The 15,637-nt window shown below is 37.5% G+C and overlaps 1 protein-coding gene across 3 annotated transcripts in view; it reads right to left on the bottom strand.

The window, feature by feature from the left end:
* LOC131689466 (uncharacterized) overlaps positions 1 to 13,641 on the bottom strand; it is a 111,890-nt gene extending 98,249 nt beyond the window's left edge. Inside the window, exons 1-2 of one of the 3 annotated variants that reach the window (XM_058974565.1) lie at positions 13,512 to 13,641; positions 12,600 to 12,742 (exon numbers count right to left, since the gene is read on the bottom strand). In XM_058974565.1, the coding sequence (XP_058830548.1) occupies positions 12,600 to 12,672 (73 nt within the window). In that variant the 5' untranslated portion in view covers positions 12,673 to 12,742; positions 13,512 to 13,641. Of the gene's footprint in view, positions 1 to 12,599; positions 12,743 to 13,231 lie in introns of all 3 variants that reach the window. The other 2 variants (XM_058974562.1, XM_058974564.1) reach the window with 2 other exon arrangements.
* Between the last annotated feature and the right edge of the window lie 1,996 nt (positions 13,642 to 15,637).

The following is a 15,637-nucleotide window of genomic DNA, read 5'->3' as shown; positions in this document are numbered from 1 at the left end:
TCAAATTGCTCTCAAATGGACGCGTTCGGATGAGTATCCACTTGCGATGGACTGACAATAGTCGATAATTTCGAATGTTTTCAACCTTTTATCTTAATTTGACTTAATTTGATAACTTTTTCAATTGCGAAAGTACTAAAGTACTAAAATCACAGAACAAACAATTACCTTTTTTGTCAAAACAAAATAGTTAGACTTTTTTTATTTCGATATATCCAGCATTAGAGTAGTTAGAATAGGTCATTAGCAACGTTTCCTAGTATAATAATACTACATTGATTGTATTGTTCAATTTCAGTAGAAAGTGTTTCCTATTGTCTGATTTAGTAGAAAAAAACGTGTTTATTTTTAATAATGTTTGACCGTGTGTCACAAATTTAGACTAAAGTTTTTAGTTATCATTTCAATGGTACACGATGTACAAAATATTGAAGAATGTTTAAAAAATATAGTTTGATTAAAAAGTTAGAAATTTTTTTCCCTATTTTGTCCAACTTTTTGTTCTAGCCACCCCATAGTGAAGCGATTGTATCTGATTGTCATCAAATATGATTGCATTTGACATGCTATTTTTTGTGGCACAGCATACCATGGAACATAAACATTGTCATTCGGGCCAAAAATCAGATTCCGCGGTTCCGAAGCCAACCAAGAATGGTCACACCAATATTATTAATTTTACTTTTCAGTAAGAACTTACTGATTTTGTAATATTTATTGAGATAAATGGTTGGTTTAAATAAATTACGATCATACGCAAATGAAATTGCAAAGACAATTGCTAACATGCTCATTAGAAGCCCGTACTAATTGTATGTTTCAAGATTGAGTGTAACATATTGAATTCTTAAAATAAGGCATACATGCGTAATTGAAGAGAATTTTTGACATGAAACATAAATTAAAAACGCTTTTTTTACACATTTTACCCGCTTCAGATCATTAAAGTAGAGCAAAAATTTGAACAGTTTAAGATGAGTTTACTGAGGAAGAGAGATACTGAGAGGGGATGTCGTGCAGTCTTCATTGTTTTGCTACCATTTCACGACCGATGCGATGTGACTTGACCCATCCTATAGAAAAAAGCCAATGAATCCGAACCTATGCTGCATAGACGGCGGAGAAATCGATGCATTTAACATCAACATGTTGACGTCCTTCTAATTATCGGATAATGAGTATGATACAAGGTTAATGGAAGTGGATCGATTAAACCTAAAGTTGTGTTGAGATTCAGATATGAAGTTAACAATTTTTAATTATTTTAAACAAATTGGATACTTCACATAATGAAGGTATCCCCTAGTATAAAACAAAAAACGCCTCTCATTTTGAAAAAAAAATATTTCACGTACCAGGGAAAGCTCCAGACTGTAGAAAGCCATTCAACAGCATTGATAATAGTATCATTAGACTGATTGAACATTTTCTTACTATGATTGACAGAATGTCATCAAGTTCAACATTTGATGACAGCTTTAATTTGTAGTGCTCATCGTGGCAATTGTAATATGGGGGCGAGAGCCAATAAGAAGAAAAGGCGAGAAACGCTTTAGAGATCTGTCGACTGCATACATTTTTACAAGAAAAGAGATTGCAGATATCGAGTAAAGATGATTATTATACCTGGATAGGGTGAAGTGCCTATTTTCACCATACTAAGCAGGGTGCCTCACTAATTCATTAATTTCTCGGCCTACAATTAATGGAATGCGTAAAAATTCACATCAACAGCTTTGCTTCGTTGTTACGAACCAATATAATAACCCAAACGCGTTGAAAACCGTGAAAACTCGAATCGAGTGCCCCTATTGTTGCGCTACCATTTGATTCAATGCGTTGAACAAAGATGGCAGACGGCGAAAATGGGCTCATCTCCCTATATGGTGTTTTTTGAAAGACAATATCGATTGCTGGATAGCGTGGCATTCCCTACCCCGTGACAAAGAATTCCAAGCTAACTAATAGAGCTAATGCTTTTGTTTCGCTAAATCCAATGTTCCAGAAATGACCATTATAACTTCGGTTTAAGCCTTCGGAACACATACTTAACCAAACTTTAGATTAGCGAATCCCAACCATATACACTTTTATGAATATCTTCAATTGTTTCATAGTCATTTCTCGTATAAAAAGAAAAGCTGAAACATACATAAATTGTAGGAGTAGAATTTAATGGTGCTCGACATCACACGACTAACGAGACAACATAAACAAACGACCCATCTCTCAGTGGAGAACAGGTAGGTAAGTGAATCAGTGCCATGCATGAATGGTTTACTGCGCGTTATCGGTGAGGGCTCATCCTACACCTGTACAGCACGGGCACCGGTAGTGTCATCCTATTAAATCTGTAGGTACGAAATAGTGTAATTTCGCACTATGTCACCTACCGCGCGCACCAGCGAGACTCCACTATTGCAAGCTCAGAAAATCGGAAACAGCAGATAAATAGTCGGAGGTGTGTCACATACACGATTGTGCTATTAGCGCCCGTGACCTGAGCTGAGGTTTGTATCGAAGCGCAGCGTGTGCCCGACTGCCGATGTTTTGTCTGTTCTTCTACATTTTTTACGAACCATTTCGCAAGTGCCCGAGACGGGGGAAGAAGTCGGCCGAGAGCGTGATTGATATTGACCTTAAATGTGCTCATTTGATAAGGTGACGGTTTTGCTTCTTCGGTGACTCGGTCGATAGTTCCTGAACTCGAGCGGTGTGAGCTGCATCGGAATTCACCTTCGAGTGAGTTTGTGGCGATCGCGTGCTCCGAATACAATGTTTATTCTAATCGGTTGCTTGGATTGATGCGGGTTGGGTGCAAGCATTCGAGTTCAGGAACTGTTATCAGTTAATTGGATGATTAGGATGTTGCTGGAAATAATGTATGTTTTGTAGCAAGACTATTGGTGGTTTCACATAGCCATATATAACATGAGGTCTGCGTTTACCTCAGTTAAAAAAACAAACTGAATACTTCAGATAACATTAACTTTTCATATGAAAACAATCCTGAATTTTTCAAGAAATTCAAGAGTTGTTGGATAGTTAAAGAATGTCTTCTTGCTTGAATACAGTCCGTTCAGTCGAGCGCACTGTTATGGGGAGTAAATTAGAATCCTAATTTTCAAATAAAACGTCATAAGATTTATCTGAAGCTGGTAATATCTGCCCTAAAAGCAGAAACATGAGCACGTGGATGGAATAAGAGCACTATGATAAGCCTAGTTCTTGCAACCTTGGAAAACAATCAGCAGTTCTGAAATTTCAAACTCTTGTAAAACTATAACTGTCATACACGTATTAATATGAAAATATTAAAAAAGGTTAGCATGCATCAGTCCGGCTTGAACCTTCGTTCGGCCAGCAACAGTCTTTCTCAAGACTATCTCAATCAGTCTTTTTCAAGACTAAAACATTCATCAAGAATAATTTAGCCTGAGAAGTTATATAAATTTTATTGATATGATTTCAACACAGATAGAATATTTAAGGCTTTCTTGAAAGTGTTAGTGCAAGGTCAAAGTTTGGACGAAACATTCAACAAATTGAAAAACTTACTTGGCTTTCCTCATTCTCAAGTTATTCTTATAAAGAGAAAAGCTAACGGCTCCAACACACCACAACGCTCTGGAATTATCCAAGAGCTTTATTAAATTTATTTTAACCCTAGAATGTTGAACTTGCGTTTTTAACCCAAGAACGTTGCACTGGAGTACAAACGTACCCCACGCGCAAACAAAAGAAATGTATGATACATCATTTTCTTCGTTTTTTAATTGCGTAAACAGCTGTGTGCATGAGCATGAGCATGACCGCACAATTCGTAGTTGCTACTCCGTGATTGATCAGAACAAGCGAAATTGCACAGAGAATCAACAGATGGGGCCTGGGAGTAGCTATCCATCCTCAATGTGCAAAATTCGAGAGTTCTATATTTTAAAATGTCAATAACGGCGCCGGCCACGTCCTTACAGTCATCGGGGAAGGAAAGGAATGTTAGTGTTGCAAACATTGTTATGGAGACCGTGTATACTTCTGCATCTCCACGTTTGCCATGGGAAGGAGTTTTTGTTAGTGGGATGGGGTAAAGCGTTACACAAATCTGGATTCACCTTGATAAGCGATACGATCTATGCAACTCTCTGGAGTGTTATCATTTTCTTGTTGCTCTGGGCAGCCGGCTGCAGAGAATTTGTGATAGATTTATCGTTTGTTGAATTAATTCGGAAATACTTTACAAAAAAAAAAAATAAGAAAAAAATGCAACTTCAACTCTGGGCAACCGGTTGCCGGGAGTGTTGCCAATGCTTAAATGAATCAATTTTTGCAGGTGACATGTGAACGAATTTATTATTTCCTGCTTCTTCTTTACGGTGAAACACGAGCGTCCAAGAATAATAAAATATAACATAAAGCCTAGACCAAGATTTCGTAACACAACATTTATAGTTTATCATCACTGATACTACTACAGGCAATAAAACGACAGCTATGTATTGCTTTTTCTCCACGAACGATTGAATAAAATGCCGATTTTTAAGCAATGAATGTTCGCGCGGGTTTTTAGGCTAATGGGAATGCATTTTGAGCGGCACCACCTAAGTACCTAAAACGACCGACTTTGTATGTCCGATATACAACCGATGACGCGCGCTTTTTTTAATTGCCTAAACAGCTGTTTAAGTGAAAGTACGGAATTTATTGAATCAATGTTACATAAATTCGTTTGAACAAAAAAAGTGAACAAATCGCGGTTTTGACTTTTTTCACTGAAATTACTAAAACTTTGCGAATTTACAACCGATTTGAAAAAAAAATCAAATGATTCGATGAGTTGAAAGAATGGTGTAGAAACGATATGAAATGGAATTTCGATATTTTTGAAAAAGTGCAATTATTTGAAGGAGTGAAAGTTTTAAATTAGTGTTTTGGAAAATACCACGAATTGGGGTGGAAATTGAAATGAAAAAGAAATTCTGACCAGTAATACATTAGTAACACCCATGGTTACTGTTACAGCAGTTACTGTTACAGCAGTTACTATGCGCAAATTATACTTGCGAGCCATTGCACAGTGGGCAAAAAGCGACCCCCAGAGGCACTTAATTAGTCGCCGCGGGATTCCTATCATAATTTATATATGAAAAGTTGCGGAATTTGATAAGATATCAAACGCACCTAGTTTGGTCCACTGCACGCATCTGTGGCCAGAGCTAGGGGGGTTTGAGTGCCCGGAGAACTCCCGGTATTAGGTAAAAAGTGATTTCCAGAGGCACTAAATTAGTTGCCGCGGGATTTTTATAATAATTTATATATGAAAAGTTGCGGAATTTGATAAGAAATCAAACGCAACTGGTTTGGTCCACTGCACGCGTCTGTGGCTAGAGTCACGGGGGTTTGAGTACCCGGAGTATTCCGGTATTAGACAAAAAGAGATTCCCAGAGGCACTTAACTGATCGCCGCGGGATTCCTATCATAATTTATATATGAAAAGTTGCGGAATTTGATAAGAAATCAAATGCAACTAGTTTAGTCCACTGCACGCATCTGTGGCCAGAGCTAGGGGGGTTTGAGTACCTGGAGAACTCCCGGTATTAGGCAAAAAGTGATTTCCAGAGGCACTAAATTAGTTGCCGCGGGATTTCTATAATAATTTATATATGAAAAGTTGCGGAATTTGATAAGAAATCAAACGCAACTGGTTTGGTCCACTGCACGCGTCTGTGGCTAGAGTCACGGTGGTTTGAGTACCCGGAGTATTCCGGTATTAGACGAAAAGTGATTCCCAGAGGCACTTAACTGATCGCCGCAGGTTTCCTATCATAATTTATATTTGAAAAGTTGCGGAATTTGATAAGAAATCAAACGCAACTAGTTTGGTCCACTGCACGCATCTGTGGCCAGAGCTAGGGGGGTTTGAGTACCCGGAGAACTCCCGGTATTAGGCAAAAAGTGATTTCCAGAGGCACTAAATTAGTTGCCGCGGGATTTCTATAATAATTTATATATGAAAAGTTGCGGAATTTGATAAGAAATCAAACGCAACTGGTTTGGTCCACTGCACGCGTCTGTGGCTAGAGTCACGGTGGTTTGAGTACCCGGAGTATTCCGGTATTAGACGAAAAGTGATTCCCAGAGGCACTTAACTGATCGCCGCAGGTTTCCTATCATAATTTATATTTGAAAAGTTGCGGAATCTGATAAGAAATCAAACGCACCTAGTTTGGTCCACTGCACGCAACTTTTCATATATAAATTGCGATAGGAAACCTGCGGCGATCAGTTAAGTGCCTCTGGGAATCACTTTTTGTCTAATACCGGAATACTCCGGGTACTCAAACACTCGTAACTGTGGCCACAGACGCGTGCAGTAGACCAAACCAGTTGCGTTTGATTTCTTATCAAATTCCGCAACTTTTCATATATAAATTATGATAGGAATCCCGCGGCGATCAGTTAAGTGCCTCTGGGAATCATTTTTTGTCTAATACCGGAATACTCCGGGTACTCAAACACGCGTAACTGTGGCCACAGACGCGTGCAGAGGACCAAACCAGTTGCGTTTGATTTCTTATCAAATTCCGCAACTTTTCATATATAAATTATGATAGGAATCCCGTGGCGACTAATTAAGTGCCTCTGGGGGTCGTTTTTTGCCCACTGTGCATTGTTTTGAAAAACTTTAAAAAATAATAAAAAAAAAAACAAGCAAAAACAACAAAAATATAGCATAATAAAAATCATCAAAAATAAAGAATTGTTTTTTCTACTTCAAATTAAATTAAATTAATTGAATAAATGATTAAAAACGATTTTATAATACTAATTGTTACTTACGTAGTTACACAAAACTGGTAATGTCACGAGTCACATTTCCACTGACAGCATAAAACCTGACGAAGCGCTAGCGGCAACCGTACCCTGGAGTACAAATGTACCCCACGTCAACTTTGCCACCTGCTTCCACGAAGGCTATAAGCAAACTGGCTTTTCCACATTTTCCTATTCTTACTAGGAACTCTAAATTGAATTATGATTAAGGTCCCAGTTCGGAAAATGCCGAATTCTCGTCTTCACACGGTTCCAAGGAAGGCGTGGGGTACATTTGTACCCCAGTGCAACGTTCTAGGGTGTTAACCCTAATGAGGTTAATAATTTGAAATTGTGAGAAAAAGCACGTTTTATGTTCACGTACGAGTAAAATGAGAAACATTATAGTCGACAAGGGCAGAATTTAAAATCTATCCCAGTGTCGCAGATGCCAGGGCTTTGGACCGAGAACTAAAAATTGTCATTTGGATTCCAAATGTATGATCTGTGGTGCATTACGGAAGAAACATTAAATTTCTTGCAGCAATCAATGTTTCAATTGATGACTGCAATGCTAAATTCCCATGTTTGAAGTTTTCCAAACTGGGTTGGAAATTTTAAATTGGGAATAGAACAATATTAGCACTACTTGTAGAAATAAGCGTTAAAATATATCATTTGGATGTTTGTAATATGTTGATACAAAAGAAGAGGAGGTTTTATATCTACTGGAAAAAAAAGTTTGAACGATTGAAACTCCATTCCAGCGGGTTTTTTCTATGTTCCGAAAATTTTAGAAAATAATGAAAAAACAAAATAACCCCTCTCCCCCTCATTTTGCTTATCTAACTACCCATTCGGGTTGAAATGTTATCTGTATCTAATTGTGATACAAACTATAGTATCACGTCATCCAGCTGGTAATTGCTATCATCACAATACCGATAACACTATCTAGAAGTTCTGACGTTTGAAGTACAGTTTTGTTATGCGTCAGATTTAAATAATAGTTGGAATACGAATGTGCGGTTCAGTATATTCTTGCTATGGGATCATCAACCCGTGATTGTGATACAGCAAGAAATAAATAATCAGTATTATAATAAAGATTCTACCTCACATTTAGGTAAATTTTTTCGTATTTTTTGCTGACTGCTATCGTGAATCATGCATGCAACTATTCACTTTTAACGTCATCTGTCGCTGAGCAAATGTTAATATTAATGCGCACTCCATTCACTTGGCGTCGTCAAGTAATCGCTGTGCAATTATTCGACTCGTGCACTATCAACCTGCCGGCAGCCTGTGTGTGACTAAGTGTTCATTGGGTGAGGTGTTTGGTTTACCTTAGCTGTGCTCAATGAGCTACATCGAATTGGATTTTTTTTGTTAGAAATTTTGTTACGAAACATATTATTCTCCACTGCTTGGATGGAATATGATTGATTTAAATAAATTCTACATTGATGATAAAACGGTAATCATGATCATTCTCGGTCTGAGTTATTTAGCCGAAGGTCATTTCAACGACTGAGTCGTTTCACCGAACTTTCAAATTAAGAAAATCGAGAAAGTTCGAAAGGTTGCTGGAACAATTTGTATGTGGAGAGTAGTTGATTAAATCACGCCATTCTTGAAAACTATAACTATACTTTAGTGTCTTCAGTCTTTAGAGGGTCGCCATTGATTCTTATAGCATTCAAAATGCTTAACTCGGCTATATGGAGCTACGGCTAGGCTAGGTGTAACTCTAAAATACGGAAATCGTTCCGAAATTGTGGTATAATTCTAGACGCTTACAGCGTTGTTGATTTTGGATAAATTTTAATTATGTGATTCGAACAATATCAAATGAAAGATGCATAGAAACACGTCGAACGACGTAGCTTAACTTTTTTACATTATAGTGTGTCCCATATTTATACTTTCATTCTATTTTTTCCGGATATCTTTTATTTTCTATTGAAACAAACTGAACCAAATTTAAGCAAATGCCGTAGCGAATAAAACTTGTATTCAAAAATGATGGGAAATCGATTGACTACTAAATATAGTGTTAATTATTACTTGATAATAAAGTGAATAATGTATTTTTTGCAAAACCGTAATTTCATAGTGAACGTGTAATTGTTTTATTTTCGATTATAGAAGGTTTAAAACTTAGAGACATCCGTCTCTTTCTTCGGGTTACAAAAATCTCTTTAGAAAAATTAAACCCTATGTACGGGGATGGGAATCGAAACCAAGTGAGCTGCGCACAAGGCAATCGTTTTACCAACTACGCTATATCTGCCCCTCTGATGTGGGACACCACTTTTTTCACTTAACCTGCCATTACAAACGAACGAAACGTACCAGGGTTTCCAAATTTCGAGAAACATCGTTGATTAAACTTTAAAACAATCACTGTAAATTTGGTTCAGTTTGTTTCAACAGAAAAAAAGTTATCCTGAAAAAATAGAGTGAAAGCATATTTATGCGAAAAATTGAATTCGAATTTTTTATGCTAAATGGCTTAGGATGTAATGAACCGTCAAGATCTAGTGCCACCCTGAATTTTGTTTTAAGATAGCCTGGAAAATTCTGGATTTGAGTTGATACTGGGGTTTGAAAAGTCTGCTTTTAATTTATTTTCTATGCCAGATGTCCTAGAACTGTATGAAACAACGGATCTTTTATTTTCTCATAAAAATGTTTTGACAAAAGTTTCCTCTGGTACTTTTAAGATTTTCAAATAAGAATCAAAATTTTTGTTTTTTTAATTGACACCAGATTTCGACATTTCGTTGATTTCTAACACATTTGGCATACAAAAAATAAAAGCGGCATTACCAAACTCAAGTCTCATCTCAATACAAAAATATTACTTGTAGTGCACAAAGACATTTTTTCAACATTACACCACCTCTCGACGCTTCATGACACTGTTTTTCGATTGCGCTCAAATTTTGCATGGGATCTTTTTTTGAGGTACCAATACTTTTGAGGTGTATCTGATTTGATATTTCAGAAAGACCATGAATATTGGCACGCTACCGTATATTAAGTGTACTCCTCAATTGACCCAAATGATCCTAAATGGATGTCGAACAAGATTCGTCGTCAAAGATCCGAGATTCCATTTTAAATCAAACATATTGAGCTGGGTTCGACCGTATCCGATCTTCTTTCGGATCAAAGACACAGAAATATTCAGCTGTGGCAGATATCTCAAAAGTTCGTCTAGATAAACTCAGGATTGTGATATTTTGTCTAAAGCAAACAAATGACGTTACTAGCGACAAGGCTTTCATTAAGAACTAACGCGTTTACATGCCCACTCACAAAGTTGAGATCGATAGTGTAGTTATCGATTCGAACTTGGCATGCGTGGATCTACTAAAGGACGGTATTGTCTGTTTCAATGATTGCTCCAGTGAGCGTAGATTTTGAGTGACAATCGCACCGGACCTTCAAACTAGTGTCGGGTGACCTTTTGGCGAGACTGCTTTGCTTATTCTTCGACAAGGATCGTCTGCATAATCGCGCGTTATTCATGCAGTACTGCACTAAGCCAATGAGTCTTCGTAACAATATTTTTTTCTTTTTTGAAAAGCCGTTAAATATACCAGCAAAAAAGCTTTGCCACAAATCCGAACCAAACAGCACCTGGTCAATTCAGAAGAAACAAAGAATTTCCAGCGCTTCCAGGAACACCAAAAACCATGTGACATTTCAACCAGAGATTCAACTTAGTGCAGGATTGGTTAGACCTAGGTTGGGAACTGGCAACTTTGTGATATTACGAAAATCCTCCCGGCATCGAGAAGACTTCAATTTTCATGGTACGACATAGGGTTGTTTTTTCGATGATAATTGATCTAGCCTACTCTACGATCTTTGCTACAGCTTAAAAAAGGCGGCCTGCTTTATTGGCCACGACCACATTTTCGTCCCCCTTGTTCCTGTGAAACTGAGAAAATATGCGGAAAAAGTTTTTACAATATTTTTCGCTATTTTTGTTGAAATTTGAAGTCTTTGTCTTTTTTGTTGCTTATTCTGGAATAACAGGACCGTGGCGTAGTCTTCTGACGCCTTCGGTAGAGTCTCAGTTATGCGGCATTTTGCTGTCTGCTTTGGATTTCTTTTTCAGTTAGACTTTTAAACAATAGGAATGAATGATGATACTCCCATCCTGACTAATTTCATGACTTAACCTCACTTATTTTAAAAGGCAGATTAAGATTTTAGCGCCCCCATTGGGTTGGTAACCTTGGCGGGGCCAAAAAGAAAAATCAACTGCAGACTAATAAAGCTGGCTGAAAAGGGAAATATGGATGAATTCGGAAGATCAGGTCTCCAGTACTTATTCATTTCGCCAAATTGTCCGGGATTGGACTATGACTGAATGGTGGGCCCAGAATGGATTTTCAGTACAAGTATTATCGATGCACTATCTCCACAGTTGTCCTGTGTGCAACGAATCGGTAACGAAACTCATCAAAATGAATGGTTGAGTTCTGCTTCGGAATGTATTGCTTGTTGCTTGCTTCAAGTTTGACTTGAACCAAAAAATTGCTTTCACTTTAAAGTTTAAAAAGAAACAAATAAGCTTAAGGTTGGAGTGAGAATGGGCAAAAATCAAAAACGAAAAAAGCAGTTTTTTCCACACCGAGTGTTAGATCTTCATAAAAATCAATCAGCAGTACTGTAACAGCATTTTACATAAACTGATTGATCTTTATGAAGATCTAACACGCGGCGTGGAAAAAAAACAACTTTTTTCGTTTTCGATTTTTGCCCATTCTTTCTCCAACCTTAATAGCGTGTAGATAATTTATAGGAGACTAGCCAAGATCCACAAATCACGAAAACTTGCATAGGTGAAATGCTAATATCTTTCTACTAGTACACCTTCTGGATGAATAGGGGGTACATACCCCCCCCATTCGACGAAACGATTCGTTCCCGTTCAGACAACGTTTTCCATCATACTAAAACAATTTCAAAACTTTTTAATTATTCTCAGACACGTTCTCTGAATGCTAGGTTGATAATGAAATTAGATAAAATATTGTCTAAATAATTATTAAACATTTTGCTCATTTCCAACAAGAAGCATAAAGTTCTAATACATTTGTAGAGATATTATCTACATATAGAGAGAAAACATTTGGACCAAATACTTTATTCCAAATGTTGCAGTGATACTAAACAATGGACTACAACTGATGTTATCAGTTAGTTATATACTCCTGCGCAGGTAACCCTGAATTGCTGGTCGGAATCATTAATAGCATATGAAGCATAGTCAAGTTCATCTTGGGAGAAGATATATTATAGAGCAATAGAAGTTTTGTAAATTTATAACAATTATTTTAAAACAGGTTATTCAGTAGACTGCTGGAGTTACAAATAAGTAATTCTTCTTCTCATCGACAGCCACCCATTTAAAACCAAAAATGATCGGGTGCTTCAGTCTATTTGATTGAACTAATTCGTGCCGAGTTCATGTTTATTCTAGCAGAATCATCGCCAATCTGTTTATGTTCTTTCAAGTTCTCCTCCGTCTCAGGAAACTATTCTCATGTTTGCTGCTTCAAATCCACAGCATCAAGTTTATTTTTTAGCCTTCATCGCAAAAAAGAAAAAAAACTAACCACATAGATCAACACCTCAGTTCCGGAATCCACCGGAAAAGTGGTTAGCTTGCACGTAAACATTCACGTAAACCATCATAACCGAAGGCACACGAACATCGGTCGGTGGTATAGTTTGAAGCTAAGAGAAGGGCAGCCGAAAAACTTACCGGTGATAAAAACGGTTACTAAAATGCTCAAGCGATTGTAGAACTTGCTCAAGCTGGTCGTCGCCGGGAACATGTTCGTTTCGGTTGTGGTGGAAGAAAGTGTTTACTATTTTTTTTTGCTCACTGCACGGATTTCGGCAAACCTGTACCAACAAACAGAGTAAAAATAACAATCACTACTCACTGCACTGACGTACTCGGTAGGTACCGTCAAACGGGGTAGATTTGATCAGATTAATTAATTGGAGGTCTTTTTGAAACTACAAGCGGTTGAATTTTGTACGACATGGCAAATCATTGGATTGTCTTGAATAAATGTAGAACTAAAATCTTTCGAAATTGAATTGAGTTTTAATATCTGGGTCACCTTCAAAAATGATTACATATTTTTGCTCATAACATTGCCAACGGAAGAACTTTTATTAGAAAACATTCATGAAACTTAAGAAAAAGTGATCAATTGTACCCCGCATTACGGTATGTACCAAAATTCATACTATTCAAAACACGTTACGAAAACAACGCGACAATGCAAAACCGAAATCTTCAATCTAATTCTGAAGTTTGCACATTAGAACAGTTTCTATTTCTAACTGGATCACTCGGTGTTGGTTTGTAGCAAAATATCTTACCGCGAACGGTTAATCGATGTCAAGATCTTAAGCTATCCTACCGAGCCGGAACTACTTATTAACCGAAAATGTAAACGAATGAAGCTATCTTTCGCACCTGCTAACCACTGGTATGGTTCCTTCCGGCTACACTTGAACCTGTACGTACGAGCGTAGCTTAGCCTTATCTTGCAGATCACAAGACCTGCTCTCGCGCAATATCTCACTTCTGCACACAACGCCGCAAATCAAAACAACACTGATTGACAAATAATCAAGCGCGAAAAATTCGAACACACACCTGTGTATCGCCGCGAGACGTCGTGCAGTAACAGCGCGAAGAAAAGGACCTGATGCGACCGTACGCGGAGACTGTTAACTGGCAACTGACGATGGCACTGTGCTGGCATCAAGTTCTATGTTGGAGTGGCTGTATCTCCCGATAGTCCGAGCATCACACCGACCGGTACGCAGGCTGGGTTGTATGTGCGACGAACTATACGAGAGATATTTTGTAGCAAAGACAGCAAAGGTACCCCATCGCAGCATGCTGCTACCGGCCGTGGGGTGCAACATGCTCTCGTTTCATCGTGGCAACTATCGAAGCAAAACAACTCTGCGACGTTGCACGGCTGCATGAGAGTTCCCGCCCCGTATCACACCATGCTGTTCTACCAAGTGGGAGCCCATAATAATAATGTTGCGCGAAATGGTCCGAACTGGAAAAAAGACTACACACACGCACATACGTTCATACGTATGTGAGTAGCTATACGGTTCGCATGTTTTATAGGCATTTGAAGGTAGAACTTACAGCGTGCCAGGTCTGCATAATTGCCGCGTAGAACCGTCTCACTCGTGCTCGTGAGGCAACCGACCAACAGCACATATCGTAAGAATTACTGACCGTTGTTACTGGTTTGGAGGCGAAAGAAATTTGCACGGTGACCTGAGTTGAAGTGGATGCCAGATAGATTTTGCGCCAACTAGTCAATGGGTTAGAAAACCCTCTCTTAGAATCTAATGGAGCTTTGGAAGTGTGAAAACATTCTTTGGTCTATCTTTTTTCGGCACACAAATAGTGATACGGTATTAATAAAATCAAGTGATCTAGTAAAGGATGTAGGTCTGTTTAAATACAAAACAAAACAACATAAATCATCATTTATAGCAAAAACACCATTTTTTATGGACATTGGGCACTAAAAAATTAGTCACGTTGTCATTGTTCGGCCAATTTTCAGTGCTTTATTTGTCCTGGACAGAAGAAGAATAAGCCTTCCTAACAGTATGGTAATAAAAATTCCCATTATTTTGTGATTTTTTCACGAAAAATATGTAAATTGCTCAATAGTTTTATAAAGGTAGAAAAACGCTAGTCATTTATTTTTTCCCAAATTAACCCATTCATGCCCATGTTGTTTGTGGACAACATCAATTTCAAATAATTTTTTCGATTCGTTATCTAATATTTTGGAAATAAATTAGTACCTATAACAAAATTTGAGCTCACTATGCTTCTTTAAAGTCCATTTTTGTACTCATTTCTGCACTCCCAATGTGTATAAAAAACTTTTTTAAACGGAAGTTCTGGGAAAAAAGGAACGGATAAGAATATAATTTTCATTTTTCGTTCTTTTTCAAAAATAGATGTTTTATTGGGCAAATAACTTTGTTTATATATATTTATTCCTAATAGTATCGAAATAATTAATAATAAAATCTAAAATGTATAACGTATGTTTAATACAGCTACGCAAAAACCTGTTGTTTATAAACAACATTGGGCATGAAAAGATTCAACGTGTGTTTTGCGTGTTTTCCGCTTTTCTTAGTTGCTCAATCATTGTTTTGCTTTTGTGCTTCACGGATGCATTTGAGAAACGTACCTCCGAAAGATTTTCGAACAATTTGAAAGTATAAAGTGCAATTAAATAATAATGCGGCTTCGTTAGAGAGGATTAACTGTAACGGAAGTGAAGTACATATCGGAATGCAACTGGAATGAGTCAGATGATGAACTAGAAGAACCAGCTGCCACTGGGAGAGAGAAAGTAAAACCAGCAGCAGAAAAAAACTTCAAGCAATTTATCAACTTCCCCCAAATTATATTTTTATTCAGGTATCTACGAAGAAAGTGTTGAACCGCATATGTCAAGATGTGAATGAAGCTGATTTTCAGAATTTACTAGATCAAAGTTACGTCGTTGATGAAGCAGAGATCGAATTGATAGATGAACAAGCATCGCAAGAATATCTAGATGAATCTGAAAGGAAAAGCCAACAAAAAGTAATTCTGAAAGATCTACAGTGGAAGAAGAAAAAAAATCGTTCTATCGACGATAAATGGAGAAGATCACTTGATCAACCAAGAGATATACTAACACCTTTACAGTACTTCAAGATGTTTGAAATGCGCATGATTTG

Source organism: Topomyia yanbarensis, chromosome 3 (assembly GCF_030247195.1).
Source record: "Topomyia yanbarensis strain Yona2022 chromosome 3, ASM3024719v1, whole genome shotgun sequence".
Classification (NCBI taxonomy): domain Eukaryota; kingdom Metazoa; phylum Arthropoda; class Insecta; order Diptera; family Culicidae; genus Topomyia; species Topomyia yanbarensis.
This window is presented reverse-complemented; position numbering and strand designations above follow the sequence as displayed.